The sequence below is a fragment of the Myotis lucifugus genome, unplaced genomic scaffold, assembly GCF_000147115.1.
Source record: "Myotis lucifugus unplaced genomic scaffold, Myoluc2.0 scaffold_62, whole genome shotgun sequence".
NCBI lineage: Eukaryota > Metazoa > Chordata > Mammalia > Chiroptera > Vespertilionidae > Myotis > Myotis lucifugus.
In genome coordinates, this window is record NW_005871110.1 from 5,774,009 (window position 1) to 5,790,442 (window position 16,434).

At 42.2% G+C, this 16,434-nt stretch overlaps 1 protein-coding gene across 1 annotated transcript in view; it reads right to left on the reverse strand.

Annotated features, from left to right (window-relative positions):
• Nucleotides 1-16,434, reverse strand: part of CTNNA3 (catenin alpha 3) — a 1,251,491-nt gene that overhangs the window by 1,215,014 nt on the left and 20,043 nt on the right. Inside the window, exon 3 of the mRNA XM_006089723.3 lies at nt 593-785. Within this exon, the coding sequence (XP_006089785.1) occupies nt 593-785 (193 nt within the window). The remainder of the gene's footprint in view (nt 1-592; nt 786-16,434) is intronic.

The following is a 16,434-nucleotide window of genomic DNA, read 5'->3' on the forward strand; positions in this document are numbered from 1 at the left end:
GAGAGCAACCAAAGGACTTGTATCCATGCGTATTTGCATACCCCATGGACACAGACACTGGGGCGGTGGGGGGCTTGCCTGGGGTGGGAATGACTGGGGGGTGGGGAGGGCAGGTAATCAATGAGGGGGGAAGGGGTCATATGTAAAACTTTAGACAATTTTTTAAAAAATGTACTTCAGAGGTAGTCAGAAAGTTATATTTCCAACTGTTTACAAGGAACTTTATGATTTATTCATGTATGGGGAAATATGTCTTCAGCTCCATTAGTCACTTCTCATTATATTCTATGACAAGAAAGGGTACACTTCTCTCTATTTATTGTGGATAAACTGTGACTGGTGAGGAGAGGAAGCTGCCTGGGGCAAAAGCTGCCTGGAGGACCAGAACAACTAAAGGGAAGAACCAGGAGTGGTCCCTGAGCCTCGGAGCGGAGTAATGAGCCTCTCTGGCTCCCACAGCTACTATAGCTGCTCAGAGCTCTGCAAAAAACTAATCCACTCACATCAGGAAAACAAATCACTCACAAATCTCACTCGGGAACCAACACCCTGAGGAGCGCAGCTTGCTCCGGACCAGGGCGAGAGCACTCACTTTCTTTGCGAACTTGCTCCAGCGTGGCAGTCAGCTCTTCCTTTAGAACAGTGGCTTCCTGGGCGATCTTCTCTCCCTTGTCTAATAAATTCCAGGTTGCTTCCTCCACAGAAGCTAGAAGAACTCTGGCTCTTTTGGAACATCCTTTCTTCCTGTTAGAAGGATTCTGGGGACAATTTACAAGTGTAGTCACCTAAAATTGAAAAAAATACAAGTCACGCATTAGACAACTTGTGAGAACGCAGTCCTGGGGTAGCATAGCTCAGAACGAAAGGAAGTGCATCATAGAAACCGAGTGCAGCACAGAAACATGGAGCAGTACTACTGGTGCATCCCCAAAAGTCAAGGCACCGAGAAGAGTATTATCAACCACCACAGAGCTCCCGGTTAATGGTAGGTAGGAGCGCAGGCCCATCTAGAGGGAGGGCCCTAGAGATGGAGTCTCATCAAGTTTTACCACTAGGACAATGTTTTAGAAGGTCGTCTGTGTGTGTACCTGTGTGTTGTTTTTATTAAAGAAACTTCACATGGAAAAAAAGGATACAGAACCTTGATAAAGCAGTCAAAAATGAGGAAAATTTGAAAATGATGTATCTCAAAAATATCAAATAATTATAAAATGTATGTCACTTTGTAGCCAGCAGTAGTCTATTTAGGCTGGGAATAGAGGTTACTGATATTAGAGGGGTGGGAACTACTCTGTAACATATAAAGTGGTGACCTCAGTAGAACCAAATCCGAGTCCTTACCGTAACCTACATTTCTGGCCCTTTGTAACCTCTCTTCCCTGTCTCTACACACTCCTCTCAAACAGGTCCCACTCAAAGTCCCCTATCAAGAGGCCTTCCTGACCACCCCCACCATCTGTCCCCTCACCCCACTTTATAGTTCTTCAAAACACTTATAGAACCTGATATTTTCCACTTGTTTACCTGTCTATGGCATGCTTCCAATACTCAAATGTAAACTCCATGCAAGCAGGAAATGTATTTTGTTCTCCAGCACACAGAACAATGCACAAAGTCGGTGTTCAATAAATATTATATAAATGGATGAATGAAGGCAGTGTTTGAAAAGAGGTTCTTTTAAATGTCTATATTTTGAATTGCCTGAATATGTTAATAATGAACACAATACTTTTGAAAAGGTTTAAAATAAGGATAAAGTCATAATGAGAGCATTGTTTAGAGACAGAAATTAAGCATTTATATTTGGAACAAAACCTCATACCACATTGCATTGTGGAAAATAGCCATTTCTTAATTAAATGTTGGAGCCCAATAACAAAATTTGGTTAGCATTTCCATGTGCAGAGCTTGAAGGTCACCATCATAGAGGAAGGAAAACAACCTTGAACCTAGTATTTAAGAGAAGAGCAGGAATTCCAGTAGAAAGCTCAACTCCTGCTTGTCATCAAATAGCCAAAGCTTTTAACAATCCGGTGCCACATCATCGACAACAGAATGACAACCCCTGAGGATTTTGCTCATTTATGGAGCATTCAACATTTGTTTAGTTAGATATCTGAACCCAGGTTTTTTAGTTAGGAACTAAGAAAGAACTTGCAAGCTATAAGGAAATGCGTGGATGAAAATAATTTTTGTCTGCCCTTTTATCCTCCTGTCCAACATACCCTCTGGTGTTATTTTTTGTTTTTTTTTTTTTAATATATTATTATTGATTTCAGAGAAGGGAGAGGGAGAGAGAGATAGAAACATCACTGATGAGAGAGAATCATTGATCGGCTGCCTCCTGCACACCCCCCACTGGGGATCAAGCCCGCAACCTGGGCATGTGCCCTTCACTGGAATCAAACCTGGGACCCTTCCATCTGCAGGCCATCGCTCTATCCACTGAGCCTAACCGGCTAGGGCCATACCCTCTGTTTTATTCTAACTTGCTTTATCCCCATGTTCATAACCCAGAGGGGAATGCCTTGCAGCAAGCCTTTGTTCCTGCTCCTGGGAAATGAGAACAATCCTATTATCCTGTAAGATTATGTGAAGGTTAAATAATGGAAAATGTTTTGTAAAATGCATAACATGATACAGATATTGGTTGGCATTTAATGTGTATTTCCTAGTCCGTTCCCCACGTTGATATAGAAAATCTGCTATGCGGTCCTTGTCAAAGGTGTTCTCTCTGGGCCTAACCTTATCTTGCTCTTGAGGTTCCCTGTGCTGAATGTGATGAAGGCAGTTAATAAAGCACATTCTATATGCGTTACAAGCAGCCAATGGGCCTCGCGTCTCTATCATGCATTACATAAAGATGATAATAAGCCTGATTTATTACATGGATTTTCACATAGTCTAAAAAGCAAATATCTCACTATTATCAGTCTAATTTGTGTATCAAGAGTTAAAAGATACTTGCCCAGATTAAGACATATTATAGCACCTAGTTTAAAACCTTTGTTTAAAATGAAGAATAAGTATCATTGTCTGAAATGTTCCTTCAGAATGTATTTTAAGTGCCACAATTCATGATGCTTCCCACTGAACATTCCTCTATTATTGTTCTGATCCTCCATGCGCCAAATGTTTGAGCTTTGAAATTAAAATGAGCATTCCAGAAATGCTTTGTTCCTTATAATAAATGCCAGAGAAGAAAGAAATGTGAAAAGAACATTGTCTAACAACACTGTGCTCCCATCAAAAAAAAGAAAATGCAATTGCAACTCGCAAGTTATTCACTTTTATAAATCATTTATGTCTGTCTTCTTTTAAAATGCTCCAATATGGTTATTTATTATTGATTAAACCAAAGTCAAGTGATGGTTTCAATGATTCATTTTAGTTCAAAAGTATACATGGCTTGGTAATCCTGGGAGGGAGAGGCTGAAAACAAAGCTAAACCTTTTTTTTTTTTAACCCCAACTCCACTATAGAATCTAAGGACTCCTGTCACTCATATAACAGATGATTCTCACCAAGGGTTGAGGGGTGCTATCTTATCTAAAAGTCTCATCTCTTGAGGGAATACCAACAACCAGTAAAAATAGCTTTCAAGTCATTCTGTAAAATAATTCTGTTTCTTTTTCAGTATAAAATCAGTGACATTTTTCTAAGAACATAAACTTTAGTTGGAATTTACAGCAAAGATGGTTCTTATGCAGGGTCCAAGCCCATCTTGCTAACCTTTCTTTTTGTCACTGATTCCCACCCCTCCCCACCCCTCCTTCTCATACCTTAGCGACCCCTCTCAAACGGAAAATCTTCAACACCAGGCTTGCGGCTCTTAAAGAACTTGGATTTGCTCATTTTCCTCAGTCTGTAAGTCTGTGCTAGGCCACAGACACACCTTCACGATAAATACATGTATGAGTTCCTCACTGAAATGGTTCTAAATTAGAGACCTCAAGTACTATGAAAAGGAGTTTCCTACTTTCTTAATTCTGCATGTTGAAAATTCCATAAAACCAGGTATCTTTTTAATAGTATATAATACTGCCCTAACCGGTTTGGCTCAGTGGATAGAGCATCGGCCTGTGGACTGAAGGGTCCCAGGTTCAATTCCAGTCAAGGGCATGTACCTTGGTTGCGGGCGCATCCCCAGTAGGGGGTATGCAGGAGACAGCTGATCGATGTTTCCCTCTCATCGATGTTTCTAACTCTCTATCCCTCTCCCTTCCTCTCTGTACAAAATCAATAAAATATATTTTTAAAAAATAGTATATAATACTGATGTATTAAAATTTAGAGGTCCAAAAAAAGGGTGTTCTAACCTTTCCTCGTTCACGTGTGCTCTAGATGCGCCAAGGACATGGAGAGTTGAATTGCTGTGCTTAGTGAGCCAAGCCATCGACTTCATGCAGAGCCACACACGCACACAGGAGCTTTGCAGAAACTGGCGAGAGGCTGCAATTGACTTTCATAGGCTGCATCAGCGCACAAGTGCTTCAGTGCCTCAGACTAAAGCCAGCTTTGTGGAAGTCTTCTCTAATGCCAATTGGTAACACATTTATATTCTATAATCATGTTCTTTCCCACTCTAACTCATTCGGGGGGGGGGGCGGGGAGAGGGGAAAGAGAAAGAGTGAGAGAAAAGTTGATGTGAGAGAGAAACATCGATTAGTTGCCTCCCACACATGCCCCAACCAGAGATGAAATCCACAACCTGGGTATGTGCCCTCATCGGGAAATGAACCTGCAACCTTTTGGTGTACAGGACGACACTCCAACCAACTGAACCACACCAGCCAAGGCTAACTAATGCTTTCATTAATTCTAGTTATCATATTAGTAAAAAAAAATGTTAAAGTCATTTGTTTATTAGCTAAAACACTTTGAATTTTACCTTCCTCCAATAGCTAACAAGAACCTTCAGGACTACTTTTACTTCCTTGAGTTAATTTTAATATGTGATACAAAATATAAGACATTTAAGCAATGTTAATTAGCTAAAATTTCAGAGTTTTGGAAGAAATTTAAAGGATAGAAAAATAAAATTGTCTATAGATAAGTAAAACCAGTGATCCCTTTAAAATTAAAGGTATTTTCTAATTTTTGTTGGGGGTGAGTCCCTTCAGGTCACTGATAATTTCAACTGTTCTTAAAAACAACTAGTGTATTAAAAAAAAAGTATTAAGGAAGAATGAAGTGTTGGGAACCCAGCAAATGCATGGGTTAACATTTAACATTCCCCCAAAACCAACTATAATCTTCAGTTAGCATTTGACACTCTCCAAAACCAACTATAATCTCCTTTTAGTTCGCCTCATGCCAATAACTACTTATCGAGCACATATAGAAAATAAAGATGAGTAAGCTCCAGTACGGGAAAAGAGATACAACCAGCCGTGATATAAAAGGCAAATGATAACTGCTTACACTTATAAGTACAAAGGGAGTGCTGAAGCGACTGCAGACATTCACAAGGATTACGGAGGGCTTCCGAGAACAGCCTTGAAGGACAGACAGTTTCTGCCACGAGAGATTGAGGAGAAGGTGAGCCAGGTGAATTGAACCGTGTGCAAAGGGACAGAGATGAAAATTACTTTTTTCTGAGAATAGCAGATAGTCAAGTGTGGCAAACTGTGGAGTAAAAACAGGAATTTGGGCAAGAAGTAAGGTTAGGAAGTAGGCTATCGCTTGAATATGAAGTGTCAAAGACCAAGGAAAGAGTTAATGTTGCATGCAGTAGGCGACAGACACTGCACATAGCGTGCCCAGAGCGGAAGCCTTCTTTTAGCAACCTGCCTCTCCTCTGTCCGTGATTCCTACCTCAGGGACTGACAATATCTAAACTGAGGCAGAAACCCAGGGTTCCTGGATCTACTCCCTCTCATCATCCTCTATGTGTCCTTTGGATTGCCCCTTTAAGAAGCTTTCATTTCGCCGTAATTGGTTTGGCTCAGTGGATAGAGCATTGGCCTGCAGACTGAAAGGTCCCAGGTTCGATTCCAGTCAAGGGCATGTATCTTGGTTGTGGGCACATCCCCAGTAGGGGGTGTGCAGGAGGCTGCTGATCGATGTTTCTCTCTCATCGATGTTTCTGACTCTCTGTCCCTCTCCCTTCCTCTCTATAAAAAATCAGTGAAATATATTTAAAAAAATAAATAAAGAAGCTTTCATTTCTGCCAGCTCCTCTCCAGCACACAGCCATTGCTTCCCATGGCTGCTTCCTGGACTGTTGCCCTATAGTCCCTCCAACCCATGCTCCATGACACAGACACAGGGGGCCTCACGAAGCCTCAACCTCAGCTCCACCCTCCACTCTATTGTTATGAACATTATATGCATGGGTTCTGACTCATCCTCTACCCTCATCCCACACTCCCATTAGAGCCAGCTCTCTTCGGTGCTAATGGGACACACTTGCACAGCTCACAGCCCTCCAATGGCTCCCTGCTGCCTACAAGATAACATCTAAAGCATGGCTTATGAGGCAACGTAGGATCTCACTGCTGACTAAATTTTCAATCTCATCTTCCATTCAGAGTTTGACCACAAACTACTTAAGCCCAGAACAGAAAATGTCTGGCAACCTTGACCTAAAACAGCTCCCTCCCCGCTCTGCCCTTATATGTACCTCTTATTCCCTCAGTGTTTTGTAATTAGCTGTTAACATGCTGCCTCCCCCTCTTTACCATGAACTCCATAAGGTCCAGGGCTGGACTCGTCCTGAAAACCCAGAGCTAGCATACTGCTATAAATAATAAAGAGTGGTTGACTTAATGAAAAGATGAAACTCTAGACCAGGGGTGGGCAAACTTTTTGACTCGAGGGCCACAATGGGTTCTTAAACTGGACCGGAGGGCCGGAACAAAAGCATGGATGGAGTGTTTGTGTGAACTAATATAAATTCAAAGTAAACATCATTACATAAAAGGGTACGGTCTTCTTTTTTTTTTTTTTTTAGTTTTATTCATTTCAAAAGGGCCGGATCTGGCCTTTGGGCCGTAGTTTGCCCACAGCTGCTCTAGACCAAGCATGTCAAACTCACAGCCCGCGGGCCACATAACAAGGCATGTAGCCTGACGGCAGAGAGTTTGACATGCTTGCTCTAGACGTTAGAAACCTTAAACCAAGAGCCACAATGTTGAGTGACTTGTACAGTTACAAAGAGAGCTAGTAGCTAGGCCAAAATTAAAATTTAAGTTTAGTGACAGCACATGGTAGTTTCCATCAAAGGAATTCCTTAATGTAAGAGATTCTATCATTTCCCATGTGTGGTGTCATGGAAAGCATATTTTTATAGATTCTCAATAAACAAGTCACCATTTGTACAGCTTTTTAAGGTGTGATCAGTTCAAAGTGATCTAAAATCAAGTATATTTATATTCTTTTTGGAATTTTTTATTTGAAATATTTATATATTTAGGGGAAAAAGAGAGATTACATAGTTAATTTTCAAACTATAAATAAAAAGAGCAGGCACAGCCCTAACCGGTTTGGCTCAGTGGCTAGAACGTCAGCCTGCAGACTCAAGGGTCCCAGGTTCAATTCCGCTCAAGGGCATGTACCTTGGTTGTGGGCACGTCCCCAGTGGGGGGGTGTGCAGGAGGCAGCTGATCGATGTTTCTAACTCTCTATCCCTCTCCCTTCCCCTCTGTAAAAAATCAATAAAATATATTAAAAAATAAAAAAGAGCAGGCACACAATTTTTACGACTGATTTTCCTTTATTTTAAGCTGGGTATTAGGGCTGCCATGAAGTAGCACAGAGTTACTTACCTTCTCACAGTTCTGGAGGCTAGAAGTCCAAAATCAAGGTGTGAGCAGGGCCTGAGGCCTCTCTCGGTGGTTTGCAGAAAGCCACCTCCTCGGTCTGACATGGCCTCTTACTTGTGTGCAGCATCCTGACGTCTCTCTATGTCCCAATCTTCTCTCATAAGGACACCAGTCATTGGACTAAGGGTCCACCCTAATGCCCTATTTTAATTCAATGCCCTCTTCAAAGGTCCTAATTGAAATGCCTGACATTCTGAGGTGCGGAGGGCTTCGACATGTGAATGGGAAAGAGGAGCAGTCAGCCTACAGCCATCCTCACCACAATGACATGAGAAATATAGTATTTTAAAATCACTTTTTTTTTACTATAATGTAGGGGCTTATTTATTTATTAGATTAACCACCACGGCCAACACAAGCCGCTCCTTGGAACTATTGAGGGATAATGACAAAGCACACGTAGATCCCTCCCCAATTCTACCAGCTCTCTGGGCCAGGCAGATGGCATAACGAAGCCAAGAGATTTACATGTCCAACACAAAAACAGCTGTGGATAAAATGTCCTAATCCAGGAAGTCACTTATCCTGGAAAAAAAAAACAGGAACTCAAACACAGCTAGGAAAAGACCACAAGCTGAGACTAGTATCAAGTATTCATTTCTTCCGGTTTTTATTTAGCTACTTACCACCCAGAAACAAACCAAATAACAATATTGGACTCCACCATTCATGTATTCAACAAAGATAGCTGGTGCACCTGTGCTGTGCCAGGAGGGTATGCAGTGGGCCTCAATACAGAGGCAAGAAAGAACAGCCACGCACATAAGTCATTCCATAGCACAATAGCGGGTGTTAACAGGTGCTATGAAGAGAGTAAAGAAGGGTAAGGGACTAGATGAGTGATGGGGAAGGGCTAGGTTAGATTTGGTATCAGGGAAGACATCTCTGACTGGATAACAAGGACCCCAAGGAAGTAGAGGAGAAAGATATTTAACATCTGGGGGGAAATACTCCAAATAAAGGAAACAGCAAGTGCAAGTCCCCAGAACAGGAGTTTGATGGGCGTGTTCCAGAAGCAGCAGGAAGACCAGCACACCTGCTGCAGAGTGAGGAGAGAGCATGAGAGATGAGGTCAGGCTGGCATCCAGGCACCAAACTGTGCAGGCCTTGTTCATCACCACCAACAATCTCAATTCTGTTCTCGGGATTGGGAACCATTGCTGGTTTTAGAACAGGAAAGTAACCTGATCTGACCTAAAATTTAACAGGATCATTCTGGCTGCTCTGAGAGACAGGCTGGGGATTGGGCAGAGATGAAGTAGAGGGTGAGAAATAAAAGAATGAAAAGCAGTTGGGAGGCTGTTTCAGTAGCCCAAGTGGAGAGAAGACTGGCTTATTCCAGGAAGTGGTAGAGTTGTTGAGAAGTGGCAGAATTCTGGGAATTCTGAAGTGAGTCAACAGGGCTTGCTGACAGATTGGATATAAGTTATGGAAGAAATAGGGAGTCAAGGGTGATACTATGGCATCTGTCCTGACAGTGGGTGTATGGAGGTAATATTTACTTAAGGAGATATGAGGAGGGAGGGGAATCAAGAGCTGAGCTTTAGGCATGTTAAGTTTGCCTATTAGAGTTGCTAAATTGGAGTCTAGTAGACACTCTGGAGTTGAAAGAGGTAAATGTTGGAAATATGTTTCTTTCTTTTTTGTTTTTGTTTGGTTTGTTAATCCTCACCCGAGAATATTTTTCCATTGATTTTTTAGAGAGTGGAAGGGAGGGGGAAAGACAGAGAGAAACATCGAGGTGAGAGAGACACACTGATTGGTTGCGCCCCAACTAGGGCCTGGGATCCAGCCTGCAACCAAGGTAGCTGCCCTTCACTGGAATCGAACCAGGACCCTTCAGCCCAAGAGCCAACCGCTCTATCCACTGAGCAAAACCAGCCAGGGCAAGATATGTTCCTTGTAACTTACATTTTCATTTTCATTATATGCCTATTCCTAATAACAAAGTTTAGCTAAAGAAGTTACAGGACTGAGCTTTAGGCACCCCAACATTTAGAGGTAGTATTTCTCAGGAAATCCAACCATGAACCTATTCATCCTAGGATATGTGGCTTTTGCCATTTCAAATATAACTACTATTTATGCTCGTTTTATACAGAGCAAAACTTCAGAGACAAATTCAATCAGTAAAATATGCAATATTAATCATACAGTCTCCTTCTATAAATTTTTCCAAAAATGCAGTGAAAAACTATCAAGATACTGAATTAAACAAACTAAGGGGAAATGATAGTATTCATGCTGCTATTTATACCTAAATCAAGCATTAATGATTCTGGTGAATCAATAATCAATTATTTATGGTAGAGTAGCAATTCAAAGAAATGCTGAGCAAGAAAAAGCAAAAGGACAATTATTTTCTATCAATGACCATTGACTTCTTGAAGAAAACAAAGTAAGAAGTGAAAAATTACCCTTGCTGGTTTGGCTCAGTAGATAGAGCATTGGCCTGTGGACTGAAGGGTCCCAGGTTCGATCCGGTCAAGGGCACATGCCAGGGTTGCGGGCTCAATCCTCAGTAGGGGGTGTGCAGGAGGCGGCTGATTCTCTCTCATCATTAATATTTCTATTTCTGTCTCCCTCTCCCTTCCTCTCTGAAATCAATAAAAATATTTTTTAAAAAAGAGAAAAATGTAATCAGGCCAAAACTGGCCCTACAATAAAGAATGGGTTACCTCACAGTAGTTTAGACATGTTCACATGGTCTCTTGGTTCACCCAGCCAGCATTCCACTTCCAACGTGATTGATGGTGGGATATGGTTATGACCCCTAATTCTGTGTTCCAGCTTTGTGTAATAATCATTTATAACCCTATCAACTATAAAATTGAATCAACTATCCCAATATGCTTTGTCAACGCAGATTAATGAAGCTTTATCTGCCTTTTACTCCCACTACCTGTTGCCATATTCCCTTTTTTCACATCTACCCTAAACCAGATTTTTTTTCTCTCTTCTAACAAAAAACTCATTTTGATTAAAGATGTCCATAATCACCTGCTCATCATGCATGAGCAAGAAATAACAGATGTTAAGCAAGAAAGACCACAGGAGATAGTGATTAGATTTGCAGGGCTCTATAGTCAACATCTTAGAGCAAGACCCATGTGGTCTGAAGAATAGTCCATCAGTGATTTAAATGTTGATGCTTAGCCCGGCTGGTGTAGCTCAGCAGTTGAGCATCAAGTGTTGAGCTAGAAACCATGAGGTCACTAGTTCGATTCCGGGCCCAGGTTGCGGGCTCAGCTGATTGATAAAGTTCTTCTCTCATCAATGTTTCTCTTTCTTTCTCTCTCTCTCTCTCTCTTCCTCTTTCTCTCTCTCTGAAAATCAATAAAAACATATTTTAAATATTGATACTGTTTAAAATTGATTTGTGTCCACTTCATTTGTCAGCATTGTCTCTACAAGTCAACAAAGTCATTTTTGCCTCATTTATTGATGAGAATTATACATCAGTTACCATTTTGAATCCTTTTGGCCAGTGTCGTGACCTTTGATGCCCTAAATCCCTCCTTCAAAACATCAGGATATTACCATAGTCACTTAATTCTAAAACACCATCAGTTATATCATATACCAACTTAACCACTTTTTAGAACGTAAATGTGAATGATATTTGGCAATATTGAACTTTCTGTATCCAAGGCTGAACCATGAGGCCTTGGAGAGAGCCAATTTTGAAACTCAAAGATACTATTGAGCTTCTTTGAATTTCAAAGCTGGCTTTCTTCAAGTCTTAAGCAAAAATAGTTACGAATGCCATTAGAAAAAGAAAAAATCATTTTCTACGTTCTTTTAACTCCCATTTAGCAAAAGTTATAGACTGGATCATAGGGGTTTTTTGTTTTGGTTAATCCTCACCCGAGGATATTTTTCCATTGATTTTTAGAGAGAATGGAAGAGAAGGGGAGAGACAGAAACATCAATGTGAGAGAGACACATCAATTGGTTGCCTCCTGCACACACCCCAAACAGGGCCAGGGAAACTGCAACTGAGGTACGTGCCCTTGACCAGAACTGAACCCGGAACCCATCAGTCCCCGGGCCAATGCTCTATTCACTGAGCTAAACTGGCTCAGGCTGGATCAGTTTTATGAAAAAGATCTGGTCAGATAGGAAAAAACATACCTTGCCCTGGCTGGTTTGGCTCTTGGTACTTGCCTTACCTAGTACCAAGACTTGGAAAAAGGGGCTGATGCGTAAAAAAGATAAGATACATGTCCTTAATTCTCCTCTCAGCTTCATCCAGATTAGGGATCTGTGGAACATGATTGAGAGAAAACACTGAAAGCAGAGGGACTTTGGTTCCACTTATCTTTGGGACTCTAGAAAAAATTGCTTCATGAGCTTTCTTGCACAAATTTTGGGGTGGCCACAGTGTAATCCTGGCATCTCAGGAAAATTAGGTAAAAAAAAGTCCAGCTTAGCTTTCCAAAGCCACTCTTGATTCCCATGAGGCATGGATAAGACCCAGACCATCCTGGTATCTTAAAGGTCAATCAAAATGTGACTGTTGAAGACTAGGGGGCCTGCCCTAAGCCCACCATGAAGAGTAAGTTGATCCTGTAGCAGAGGCTAAAAGGTGAAGATAATGCCAGGCACTTAACAGAGGACGTAGCTGGGACTTTGGGGTCTGAAGGGCCAAAAAGGGACTTAAGGCATCCTGAGAGATCCGTTGATCTTAACCACGCTGAGAGAAAGCAGTCCTCAAATTTTATCAGGTACAGACTAGAGGTGCCCACAATATGGCCATGCAGGGGACTGGTCACCCCTCAAAGGTCACCAGTCCTGAGAGCATCCCAGACCAGCCAATCAGATCCAAAAGAACTATCTCCCATCCCCATGAGGTCACATAAGAAACACCTGCTACTACACGTTTCTGATCATTTTCTCTAAAGAGAGGGGATTATTTACTTTGCTGAATCATACCAGTTTACCACTCTTATTGGTTGAAATATCAGGCATTTATCCCAATTTCCAGGAGGTGGAATTTTTGAAGAGATCAGATCAGTTATGGAAAATAAAGGACCTAATAGGTAAATTTGTGATCCCCTACAAGAATCAAACAGGAAAATTATATTAAATCTTCATATCCATTGTAAGATGCATTCTAATTTCAGAAATGTTAAACATGTAAAGGCGGAGAATGTGGAAAAATGTGTCTAAATTGAAGAAATATAATACCTTGCAAATGAGGGTTGAGAAGGCAAATTGTTTCCTAAAGGAAAAAACTTGTCTGAAAATCACAAACCTCATTTGTTAAGCCTTAATTTGTCGAGCACTCAGTCCTGTGACACCAAATATCTCCAAATACATCTATAACAAGACTAAGTAACTTTCCAGAGTTGAAAATTATGTCTACGTTAAAACAAACTGTGTCCTAGTTCCAAACTCCCTAAAGGAGAAACACTAGCTCTTGAAAATCTGTTGATTTCTCAGGTCATGCTTCCTGCCGCCCCCAAGGCATTTCTGAGAAAAACAGAATCACTTGATGTAAGTAAGACTGACCACAGGCTGGGAGAGGGGAGGAAGTAGGTCAGGCTAGGTGATAGGTGTGGGAGAGGCAGAACCTCTTCAGAAGAATGTACAGGTCCCGCCCAACAATCACCTTTGGGCACCCGCTTCAAGGACCCAGTTGCAGAGCAACAATATGAATATCAGAGTTGGAAAACTCCAGATGACTTCACTGCTCCAGCACCTGCAGATGCTAAAGGGCAGTGGCGACCACAGTTGCAAATTAAAAGTTGGAATGTATAATCTCCTACACCTGTGCTTCTTCAACATTAATGTGACCCAAGTCACCTGGGATCTCATTACACCATAGATTTTGATTCAGTGGGTCTAGGGTGGGGGCTGGGGGCCTGCATGTTTACGCATTTCCAAATTTTTTGGACAACACTCTGGTGGCAGCAAGGTCCCATTCCAGTGGCTGTACAAGAGTCACCTGGGAGGCTTTTAAAAAAATACTTCTAGAAATTCTGATTTAATTGGCCTTACTGTGGCCTGGGTCTCAGGACGTTTATAAGTTCCTCAAGTGATGCCTGTACAGCTAAGGTTGAGAGGCACTGGTGCAGGTGATTGTACATGGAAACGTCTTCGCGGGATGTACCACACCATGACTCCAGACTGGGACATTATGAATCTCTTCCCTCACTACCACTTCCCCCACCCCAAGAAAAGCCCACCAAAACCAAGGATACCATGTGAATTAGGTTCCTGGACTCAATTCCAACTGGGGGATGGGGGAGGAGGGGCTGGGGTAGTCCCACACCAAGGAACAATTCTCGGGACACCAGCCGGGTGTCCCATAATCCAACTCAATTCTGACACTAACTACCCCAGCGGTTCTCAACCTGTGGGTCTCCTAAGATCATTGGAAAACACCTATATAATTACATATTGTTTTTGTGATTAATCACTATGCTTTAATTATGTTCAATTTGTAACAATGAAATTGGGGGTCACCACAACATGAGGAACTGCGGCACTAGGAAGGTTGAGAATCAATGATCTACCCAAAGACAGCACCAGGTTAAGGGTTCAGTCCTACAAGACACCCCACCACCACCACCACCTTCAGACTCCAGTCACAAGCTCAGGTTGTTAGCGCTGCTTCTGACCGAATCAGAGTTCCCAAAGCCCCTCCTCAGGTTTGATTAATTTGCTAGAGCAGCTCACAAAACTCAGAAACATTTTACTTACTGGAGCACTGGTTATTCTAACACAGGAACAGCCACATGGAGGAGATGCACAGGCCAAGGCATGTTGGAAAAACTCGGAGCTTCCAAGCCCTGCCCGAGTTCACCAAACCGGAAGCTCTCTCCACCTCGTCCTTTGGGTTTTTATGGCGGCTTCCTTGCACAGGTGTGACTCATTAAACCGTGGGCCAGTGGTGATTGAACTCGACCTCCAGCCTCTCTCCCCGCCCGAGGTCAGGGCCTGAGACTAAAAGTTCCAGCCCTCTAATCACAACCAGCCCCCATCCTAGGTGCTTTCCAAAAGTCACCTCATTAACATAACAAAGGACAACTTTATCACTCTCAACACTTAGTGAATGACCAGAATATATTTCTTATAAATCAAAATACCATACTATGGGTACCCAAAACCCTTTAGTGCAACATAACCTAGTCCAGTGGTCGGCAAACTCTTTAGTCAACAGAGCCAAATATCAACAGTACAACGACTGAAATTTCTTTTGAGAGCCAAATTTTTTAAACTTAAACTATATAGGTAGGTACATTGTTATTAACTTAATTAGGGTACTCCTAAGGCTTAGGAAGAGCCACACTCAAGGGGCCAAAGAGCCGCATGTGGCTCGCGAGCCGCAGTTTGCCGACCATGGAGTCCTAGTCCATCTAGTAGTGGATTGCTGGGTTAGGGAGCTATTCAGAACGTGAATCCAAGACTTCTCAGCTGTGGGAGTTTTCCTAGATCTGCCACTAATAGTCCTATTGGGACCTGGGAGGACTATCTGAGCATATTACAGAGCGTTGAAGCAGGAGGTTACCCCAGAAATTCCTTATAAATTTATTCCAAATGGGCACCACCCAACCTCATTAAAAAAGACATAGAAGGGGCACCATTCTAGGTCAAGCTTTGAGCCACGAGGCATAACCATGCTCACTACTGGCTGACATAACGGCGAGCACAGCGGTTCCCATGTTGTAATCACTTGGAGGCTTTTAAAATGACTGCCTGCAGCCCAGCTGGTGTAACTCAGTGGTTGAGCATTGACACATGCACCAAGAAATGGCCAGTTCAATTCCCAGTCAGGGCACATGCCCAGGTTGCAGGCTCGATCCCCAGTAGGGGGTATGCAGGAGGCAGCCGGTCAATGATTCTCTCTCATCATTAATGTTTCCATCTCTCTCTCCTTCTACCTTACTCTCTGAGATCAATAAAATTCTATTTTTTAAAAATAAAATAAATTCACTGCCTGTCCTACTTCCAAAGATTCTGATTTAATTGGTTTCCTGTGTGGCCTGGGCTTCAGGACTGTTAAAAGCTCCCACGTGATTTTAATGTGCAGCCAGGGTTGAAAACCACTGGACTAAGAGGAATTTTCTGAACTGTCTAGTTAGCACTCTCCTCCCAAGTGAGGCTTTTGTGTCTCTTACAGGGCTTGGTCACAAAACACTCCCTCATCATTTATCTCACAGGGGCTCCTGACTGTGTATGGGATAATGCCCATTTCTTACCATTCCTTAACCAATACGTGTAGAGTATATCCATGACAAAATAGTCTAGAGCAGAGGTCTACAAATTAAGTACCCTGGAGCCAAATCTGACCACTTGCTTGTTCTTGTAAATAAAGATTTATTGGAACAGAGACACATCCATTTGTTTACATAGTGTCAATGTCTGCTTCCAAACTACAACCATAGAGTATTTGCACAGAAAACCTATGTCAAAGCTGAAACTATTTACTGTCTGAGAATCTGATTCTAGATCTAGACCAAAACAGAAAAAGTATGCTGACCAATGGTCTAGGGCCGTGGTTGGCAAACCACGGCTCGAGAGCCACATGCGGCTCTTTGGCCCCTTAATATCAGCTCTTCCACAAAATACCGACATCTGCGCATGGGCCACGAAGTTTCAA